The following is a 9,622-nucleotide window of genomic DNA, read 5'->3' as shown; positions in this document are numbered from 1 at the left end:
GGCCGCTCCCGGTCACTCCCCGTGCGCAGGCGCGGCCCAGCCCCCGAGCGCCCCACCCCGCCGCCCGCCCCCCGGCGCGGCCGCGGCTCAGTCCCCGTACTTGCAGCACTTTTAATGAGCTAAAYACGCGAATACCAGAGACCGGAACAGAGCGGCCAACACCCCACAAARCCAACACCCGACACAAAGCCAACCGGCTATCGCTGCTGCCGCAGCTCCCTGTCGGTCTCTATCCCACCTCGCAGTGACCAGCTCGGAGTTTGGGTGACTAAATGCAGGAACTAAGTTTGACAGAGACCCCTGAACTAGAGGTGAAACAGCAAAAAAACCAGTCCATCCTCGTGCCTCACATTGCCAGGCGCTTCCACAGCGCTCCAAGTGTGGCTGTCCATTCCTTAATTTGAGCTTGGATGTAGGAGCACTAATCCGGGGTATGCAGCTTCTCCTCCTGTGCAGATTTCCAGTTGGCCATCATTGCCTGTGAAGTCAGTGCACACCACGTTTCATTAACAYCAGAGTAAGGAAAAGCAAAGCCAAGTCCTAACCCTGCACCAACTAAAGCATCTGAGTTCTTCCTCCTAAACTAAGTCTGTGATTTCTTTTACCTTGATTGCTTGTMGAAAATGTACATTTATCTATGACCAAGATATAGGAAGTCTCCTATAAGTTATATTTTAGCTCTCAGGCTTCTTATCAAGAATTATAGAACTGTAATGACTATTTCTGTATACAGTTAATTATTGAAGCCACTCGTGCTTGGCCATTCCTTGGTTTCCCCAGAGATCACCCAGGGTCACTGCTCTGCAACAGTTTCTGATTTAAATCAAATCCTCTGACTTACAGAATAACATGCAGGCTGGTGGATCCCTGTTTAGAAGGGGAGTAACACGGTTTCTTTAACATGTGCGTTCACGTGAAAAGAGGAATACTGAAGGYTTTCATCTGGGTCATGGGAGAAAAGAGGAGTATTGGGAGAAGCAARATAACCTCCCTGAGTGCCTGGTGTTCACTGCCTGGTTGAATCAGTCTTACCTCAAGCATCTCCTTCTCTTTTGCAACTGTGTGAAAAAACAGCACCAATTCTTCTAACACTTTTTCAGTTAGCATCTGAAGAGTCAAAAGGAAAATGACTTTTAAAATTATGCAAATAAATGTGAGTCTCAGCTGTTTCAGCATCACAAGAAAAGGGTAGGGGGCACACAGACCCTCAAAGCCCATTTCAAGCTTTTCTTACGATTGCCTGCTCTTGGAGCTCCTGGGTGTTATTCTCTTTCAGATTGGTGCTGACTGTAACAAATTCAGGAGCTGCATTAGTGAATATGGAGATTACCCTGAGAACAAACAGCTTTTCAAACTTTCTACAGCAAGAAATACTAAGTTAATTTATCCAGGTCAGGGCCTACTACAAGAAGTAGCTTTTTCTCTTAAGCCATTAAAAAAACCCCAAACCCYGGAATTCCAGCAGTATTCCCYTAACAGGGAAGCACAGTCCAAATTTCTTATGAATAGTCACAACAGAAGAAAAAGAAAGGTCTGGAGGAGGAGTACCAGGATGTAAGCAAAGTGCAAACTCCTTACCAGGATCCATATTCATGCCTTCTGAAATCCTGCATCTTTCACAAATGCATGTTTCGTGAACCTTCTTGATCTTGTCACCTTCTTGGACCAGCCTCTCATTCTCCTTCTTTATCTCCTTTATCTCCTGCTGAGTGCCATGCCATTAACACAAGTTGTAAGTGAGGCAAGTTTCCAAGATTTTCTTCTCCTTAGTAATACTGAAAATGACAACTTGACAAGTGCTGCACTGGCACCAAGAATCAGACCCTGCCTTCTGCCTCTACCACCACAGCAAATTAGGCTGCTGCAGGTCCTTGCTGCTCCTTCTTGACAGGATTAATACCTTTATCGCATCCACACATCACAGCAAGTACTAGAAAAATTTGATCATGGAGGAATTCCTTTTAGCATCTCTATCTTTTCTTGTGCTCCCTCTCATTTGTATAAATAATGTACTCACTGAGGAACACATAAACATTGTGAAGAAAAGGGTGTCTTATATCTTTAAGTCATTGCATTATTCCCTACACAATCCAGGTATTACCAGGCAATTGGATAAGCTGATCAACCTCCCAGGCTGAATGCAATTCTCCAAGAGGATCAATAAGCATGTGGATTAGGGTATCTGGCTGATAGTGTCAGAAGCTTTGGGAACATTTCACAGGAAATCTCAGAGGCTCTTAAGAAAATCAAACTGTGAGATAAGAGAAATTACCATCCCACAGATTGAGCATTGGAAAGTAAAGTGAGATTCTATACCCATAGGATACCAAGAGAGCCTTCTGTACGTGACAGAAGTAGCACTAAGCATATCCTAGAGTTATGCCTGAGAGTCAGGGAACAGTGAAATGCCAATTCTGAATCTAAACTGGATTTTACAAAGTCAGATCTGTTTGAAACAGAAGCCCCCARATAATCCCAGCTCTCTCAGCTTTTCCTCCAGTCCCTCAATCTTCTCTGGACTCTGACTAGTACATCSATATCTCTTTTGTACCAGGGACCTAGAACCAGACAAAATATTCCCAGTTTGGCCTCCCCAGAGCTGAGCAGATGGGAAAACAACTTGCAGAAGAATACAAAGACATTCTGATAAAGAAAACAAGCAAGACAATCCTTAACATGATCCTGTATGGATCAGAATATAGAAATTACTCAACAACTTATCTATTTTTCTCTCTTACCTCTGCTCTTGCTAGCTGTTGTTTGAGTGTTTGCACCAACTGATTCTTCTTTTTCAGCTCTGTTTCTAGKTGGTATCTGCTGACAAAGCTGTAGAATCAAAGAGCAAAGACTTAGGGGCAAAAATAGGAGCGCTGCACACCTTCTAATTTCACAAATATGCCCTTTTTAAAGTGTTTGCTTTTGGTTTGTGACCAACAGATTTAACGAGCAAACTTAGCAGCAAAGYTGCACATGGGTCAGAGCTCATCACAACCCTCCATGGGGGAACATCACGGCAGGGGGACAACTAAGAGAGATGGGAGGGACGTACCATYTTGTTGCTTTCTTCTTCGAAACCGCTTCCACTTTCTTGTCACACTTAGGCATTCTTAAAAGAGGGAAAAAATACAGTTACCAGAAGTCTACTGCRTTCAAGTCTGTTAGTTCGACAGAATCTGCAAAATGAGCCATTCTTAGGATATCTGCCAAATAAATGCATCAATATTTTGCTCTGATTTACCCTTGGTTTGCAGCCTTGAAGGCACCGTCCACTGGAACGTTTGAGGCAAAGTCAGAACTGGGAACCTTGCTGAACTCTGGCTCTGATGTATTGCTGACACATTGTCTCTTTGCATGTGAAGTCGTTAGCGATTCTGTGAGAAAAAGACAACTGTGAGAATACCACAGCCTAGAAAAGACTCTCATTAAGGTCTCATGCCTTTAATTGGAGGTACATAAGTTATATCTGGCTAGAACGGAGGCTTTAAGGTAGAAGTAACTAAGAGCARTCCTCAAGTTTTACCCAGGATCAAGGGTCCAGAATAAGCCACAAATAGGTCAGATGTAAACAATTACCAGGCTAGCACTAGTGAGAGCTTGATATGATAATATAAAATAAAGAAGGTCTCAGTATCAAGCAAACATTGTGCCACAAGGTTGTTGTTCAATACCAAAAGMAAAACAATCACAGCCCACATGACACTCTGTTAGGAGACTCCATATTTCACTATGAGTGAATAGCTACTAAAATAACATTGAAAACCAGCTTTTTATACGGTTTATTTCTCTGAAATCACAAGTGTGTGAGTATGTAAAACTTTGTTCACTCACTGGGTTTAGGAAGTTGCTCTTTATCCCCCAGATTAAGTATTTTTCAAATGGCACACCCGTGAGCATATTTACACTAGAGCAACACGGAGTTTCCACCGATGCAGCCCATTTCCCATGTTTTTAACGCTAAGCCTGGGGGCCTCACTCATATAAAATGCTACAACGTGCTGCAAGCAGAATTAAAAGATTTAGCAAAGTAAGAGACTGTGAAGGAAGCATCTTTCACATCAAAAGGCCGTTGCCTTCAGCCGGCGGAGGGTACACACAGCAGGCTGAGAGTTAACTGAGTTCTAAATAGGGACAAAACAGTGAMTTAAAGCTTCTAATTAGATTTTGGAACACCCACCACGCAGCCAGGCAGCGACTGAACTCCCTAACGCCGGCGCACCCCGCACCCCTCGGCCCAATCCCGCCAGTCGTGACCACCGGGTGTCACTCCGTGCCCCGCACTTACCTGCGGACGGCTCGGAGCCCTGGGGCCGGGCGAGCACGGGGATGCGGGAGGACGGTCCCACCATGGCGGCTGCGTTCCCCTCAGGAGTTCGAACCGCGCGCGGCGGGGCGGTTGGGCGGATCCGCGCATGCGCGGGGCGCGCGCCCGCGCTGGCTCGCGCTCCGTCCGTTGCCCGCCGTTTTCTGCCTCGCGCCGTTTTCTGCCTCGCGCCCCCTCCCTCAGGGAAGGCGCTGGCGGCCGTGACGGGGGCGGCGGTCCCGGGCGATGCTCCTGCCCTCAGGGCAAAGCGGAGCCCAGTTCCTTCCTTCCTTTACTGCCCTCTCACCGCCTCCCTCTGTGGTTTGGGCACTCGAAACCCGAATATCGAGGGGTTTGTGGCCGTCTGTGCGGACGTGCAGGAGTCAGAGCTGTGAGGGTGCTGGTGCTGACGCTGGTGTGTGAGGTACTAAAATTGCCCTCCCATGAGGCAATCTGTATCAAATGTTTCCCGACTTAAAGACATTTTTGCAGTGTTTGCGCAACATGGTAGGTGGGTTTGCTCATAATGGGTGGGAAATCCCGACCGAAATCCCTCCCTCTAACAATGGGAGCAGCTCCGTGAGGAGGGTGCTGCAGTCCCAGCCTGAGGGTGGCTTTGGCCGCCCAAAGACCCACATGAACATCCCTTATGACAATTTCACGATAAAACTGTGAAACTGAAACGTGAAAAATACCAAAACACGAAACTGACRTATCTGACATACTTAAAACTCTGCCATGTTCCTAATGGATATCAGGGAACTGCTTGCTATCTGTCTCCCGCAGCACAGGGACAACTCATGGGTGTCAGAAGAGGAAGTATTTTAAAGATGCATACTTCCCTTTGGAAAATATTAGACACTTAAAAGATGAATAACCACAGTGGTCTTGGTGAAAATGAAGCAACACACAGATTTTAGGAAAGTTTGTCATAAGCATTTATTGTATGTCAACTTGTAGACAGAATGTTTTATTTTCCAGCAAATAAGGGCAAGGAAATGTTTGTTTTCCTATTTGTTTCTGGTAGAGGGGGGGAAAAAAAACTCTAAAATTCAAGATTCACCAGATACATGAATTTTAAAAAGTTGCATGTTTGTGGGGAATGCCTTGAGTGGAAACACACTTCGAAGAGGGCACACAAGGCACCTGAGTCGGGGGTGGGGGGACGAGGACTCTTTTCTCAAAGGGGAAATTCACACTGAAAATCTTTGGCAGTATTAGAATTCATTCAGATAAAACAAATTGAAGTCGTTATTAGAAATAGATTTGGGCTGGATTCTGCAGCCTCTTCCATGGTCAGGAAGAGGCTGTGTCAACTTGGAAGTCTCAATGGGACTYTTTATAATATCTGAGCTATTTTGATGAGGTCTGTGGACCTGSGCCTTGCATAAAATAAAAAATGAAAGACTTAATTTTTATTAACAATACACTTCACTGGATACCTAGATTGTCAGGATTTTCAGTAGTTCAGTTTTGGACCTTTTTTTTTTTTCACATGAGTTCTCTTTCTCTGTCATTAAATACCTGGAGAGCTTCACCTCATTATTTCTCTCAAGAAAACAAAAGCTAATCACCTTATAGGARGTGACAAACCAGGTTTACTCGATAAGTCCTGTGAACACCTGTGAACAYGGCACCAGACACTGGAAGTCAAAGGGTTTGTCCATCAAGACGGCTGTCACGTCCTCTCACTGGCATCAGGTCTGCTGGTTCTGTGAAAACACACATTTTGCACGGCTGAAATACTAAGAAATAGTCTCAGCTCTAGGAGAGGTGGGAGGAAAAAATTGATATTTACAGCTCTAAGGACATTCAGGCTTCCCCTTTCCCTAGCAGCAGCTTTTCTTTCTGCAAGGTCTCAGCTGTTGTAACCGGAACTTTGTGCACTAGATCGTTTGATCCAAACATCGGGCATGTCAGGTTGGCTGTTGGGYAGCACGACCGGCCCTTCGTTCCCCAATCCAAACCGATTTTTCCATGAAGAGCCGTTCTGCTGTGATGCAGCTGGAGAGACATCAAAGACAGTCTCCCTCAGGTCCAGCCGCAGGGTATCTCTCTTCCCGTTCAGGTAACCTCGCTCTGCGTTACTGTAGGAGTCAGACAGCTCTAAGGCATCTGGACAGGAACTGGCTGATTCAGCGAGCTTCAGGCCTTGCTCRAAGTCGCTGATCGATGTCTCGCTGGAGATGTTGAGCATATCAAAAGAGCTGCCAAGAGAACAAAGGCATCTGTGAATTTTGTAGATGTCAGCAGCAGGGAGAGGGCTGTGGTCTGAGGTATAATCTGACTGCTGCTGGGCAGTGTCACTGGAGCACTGGGATTTATTGAGCTGCCCTTCTTCTTTCATGCCAGCTGGCTGGATGTGRTCCAGCCCAGACCCATCCCATGCTTTCAGACCATACTTTCGACAGTGACAATCTCGGCAGAGTCTCTCCCTGTGAATTTCTGTTTCTGAGGTGCTGTGCTTGTAAGGAGAGGAAGTTTGCAAGGCGGGACACTGGCACAGGCCAACCTGCTTGTCTCCGAGGGTCTCCTGCAGACTCTGTCTCTCTCTTTCCAGGGAGGGCTGCGTTCCTACTCGAGGGCATCTGTTGTCTTCAACTTGTATGTCTTCAGAGAGCACAGAGGGCCGGTTAGACAGTTTGCTTGTGGAGGTGCTGTTGTCAAAACTGTCACTGAGTTTCCTGGACAAGGGCTGGAGCTCGTATTGCTCGTTTGCAGTGTTGGACTCCTGGACCTTCCGCAACCGGTTTTGCTTGTCACTGCCCCCACAGGCAAAGTTGGGCCCAGAGTYGTCAGAGTAGTCTTTCATGGTGTGGGCACAAGGCCAAAGGATCTGCCCGCAGTTCTTTTCCGGGCCAAAGAAGCAGCAGAGCGACTGGAAGAAGAAGCTGGCAAACCCACAGCTGATACAATTGATCATCATGACGAATATCCCCAGCTTCCTGTACGCCAGGACYGTGGCAGGCAACATAATGACCCCTGCAGAGAAAAGAGCAGAAGCTGCCATGGCTGTGGCRCAGCTCATCTGCTTCAGGGAAAAGGCCACTCGGCTCAGGCGGTCAGAATGGGGGCACAGGTGGTARGAGATGCAGTAGTTGACGGTGAAGTCAACAGAAAGACCTACTGCGGCTGAAATGAAGAGAGACTCCACTGCATTGAGCTGCCACTCCAAGAGGACCAAAAGGCCAATGGTTACCAGGACAGTGCCTGCAATGGCAGTAACAGAGAAAACGCTAAGGAGAACGTTCCAGGTTGTAAGCAGCAGCACCACAAAGGAAACAGCTATGGAGAGCCCCATGACCACCATGGTTTCTGTGCTTAGACTGTGCTGGAGGTTGTACAGCTCTAGTTTACTGGTAAACCATCCRTTCTGAAGCCCCACGGGGGCAGTTTTCATTTCCTCTGTTATCCAGAGGCTGATTTCATCATAGAACTGTTTGGCTTTGCTGTAGTTGAAGCTATAGTGATAAATAGTTTGAAACTGCAGTACTAAGGCAGCAACATTTCCCTCCCCATCAAACCTGAGGCCCAGATCGTACATTTCTGTCCCTTCCCTGCCCTCTTCCAGGAGCATCATTTTAATGCAGTGCAGGAAGACTTCACTTCTGTAAGGGAAGGAGAACTGGTTACAGCAGAGGTTGAAGCTGTGGTCTCGCTGAGAGCACTGTCGACTGTCCATCCACCTGAGGAACTCCTCCATGAAGCACACAGTAGATTTCTGCTCTGCATCAGGGTAATAGAAAGTTTTGTTCTTCACTTTTTGGCAGAATTCAAGGAGCCACTTCTGGGCATCAGGATTTTGGATGGTGAAGGTGGTGTCTGTCACTAGAGTGCCATTGCTTTTTGGATTAAAATGGTCCCCATTATCCACAGGCAGAATGCCCCAGACTATTGTGACAGGCATACGTTGCCCTTCTCCGTGCTCCAGCCTCTCAAACATGAACTGGTGGCAGTACTCRGAATCGTACCTCTCAAAGGGGTGGCTCAGCCTGAACACTTGGACAGATGACGTCTCCAGAGTTGGGAGTTTGAGTTTGGGGTTGGAACAGGAAATGTAGGCACCTCCTATGGCTAAGGCAGCAAACCAGCAGATCCAGATGTACCGAAACTTGATGACCCCACAAGGCAGAATCTTTTCAAAGAGCAGCTTGGAGGTTTCAGACAGTGTGTTCTGGAGAGCCCGGAGGATGTAATGGATGGAGAGTGCGGCTCTCTTGTGGCTGCTGTTGTTCCAGTAGGCTTCTGGCTTGTAAACGCAGGTTGTTGCAATGTAGCGCTCGTATAGCACAGCAGAAGAGGGCAGCCAGGTCATCATGAAAACCAGGTTCACCAGCACTGAGGTGCCCATGTAGACGGCGAAGCAGCGGATGGCTGTGATGGTGCTGATATAGCTGGCGTAGAAGGCAGCGCCTGTTGTGAAGCACGAGACCAACACGAGATACGCAAAATGGTGCATGGTTTGACTCACCCACTGAGCAAGCCCAGYGGAAGGGTTCTGCCTCTTGCTGAGGTTCCACAGGTCGAAGAAGACAAAAGTGTGGTTGGCACAAATGCTGCTGAGAATGATGACTGCWGTCAGGTTTACAAAAGGGAAATAGGTGAATCTGAAGGCCACCTTGTACAAGAAGTAGGAGATCATCAAAGAACTGACAACAGCAAGCAGGACCATCAAGGTAATGAAGACTGAGCGTAAATAAAAAGAAATGCTTAGAAAAATAGCTAATATTGCCAGGACTGGATACTTAGTATCCAGTAAAAGGTAGTGATGGAACAGTTTCTGTTTAAGGCCCAGATCCATTCCAGTAATAGATGTGTAGTTATCAAACAGATCCCAGGTTTCGAGGTTGTCTAAGTAGATCCCCATCATAGATGCACCTTTTCTTGTAGGCAGGAAAAGCAGGCTGTACTTGAGAGAGGGCACTTGGTACTCCATTGTCTGGGGACTGAGGAAGTCCCTGTCGACCAAGAAGTGAAGCAGTTGATAGATGGCATTGAAGCGGGTACATTTTTCTGGGACTTGGGCGCACTGAGAGTGTTTCTGTCTGACAGCTTCAGGGCCTATGCAGGATGGAGTGAGGACACCTCGGTGGTAGTCTGGAGCACAGGCACGGAGCAGGGCCAGGGTGTGGGAGATGTCTCCTTGGGTTATCTCCAGACATGAAGACCTGTTGTACAGGACAGCAATGTAGTTCCCCAGGGACCAGCTCGGGCAGCATTCATTGGCCTCAGTGCGCTGGCAGAGGTCTCTAAAATGCACATGTGAGCGTATCTGAAAAACATGAGGAGGCATCAGGTCAGACCCTCTCTTGCGCCCCAGAG

The 9,622-nt window shown here is 47.3% G+C and overlaps 2 protein-coding genes across 3 annotated transcripts in view; both read right to left on the bottom strand.

The window, feature by feature from the left end:
* IVD (isovaleryl-CoA dehydrogenase) overlaps nucleotides 1-2,821 on the bottom strand; it is a 16,469-nt gene extending 13,648 nt beyond the window's left edge. The window contains exons 1-5 of one of the 2 annotated variants that reach the window (XM_057382621.1): nucleotides 2,739-2,821; nucleotides 1,579-1,705; nucleotides 1,235-1,287; nucleotides 1,033-1,107; nucleotides 351-478 (exon numbers count right to left, since the gene is read on the bottom strand). In XM_057382621.1, coding sequence (XP_057238604.1) covers nucleotides 351-392 — 42 coding nt within the window. In that variant the 5' untranslated portion in view covers nucleotides 393-478; nucleotides 1,033-1,107; nucleotides 1,235-1,287; nucleotides 1,579-1,705; nucleotides 2,739-2,821. The remainder of the gene's footprint in view (nucleotides 1-350; nucleotides 479-1,032; nucleotides 1,108-1,234; nucleotides 1,288-1,578; nucleotides 1,706-2,738) is intronic. The other variant, XM_057382622.1, reaches the window with a different exon arrangement.
* Nucleotides 2,822-5,745: 2,924 nt separating this feature from the next.
* DISP2 (dispatched RND transporter family member 2) overlaps nucleotides 5,746-9,622 on the bottom strand; it is a 19,040-nt gene continuing 15,163 nt past the window's right edge. Inside the window, exon 8 of the mRNA XM_057382625.1 lies at nucleotides 5,746-9,572. Within this exon, the coding sequence (XP_057238608.1) occupies nucleotides 6,159-9,572 (3,414 nt within the window). The 3' untranslated portion in view covers nucleotides 5,746-6,158. The remainder of the gene's footprint in view (nucleotides 9,573-9,622) is intronic.

Source organism: Malurus melanocephalus, unplaced genomic scaffold (genome assembly GCF_030028575.1).
Source record: "Malurus melanocephalus ecotype Western Australia unplaced genomic scaffold, MMel_1.1 scaffold_577, whole genome shotgun sequence".
NCBI lineage: Eukaryota > Metazoa > Chordata > Aves > Passeriformes > Maluridae > Malurus > Malurus melanocephalus.
The sequence above is the reverse complement of the archived record's forward strand: the minus strand, read 5'-3'. Positions and strand labels throughout refer to the sequence as shown.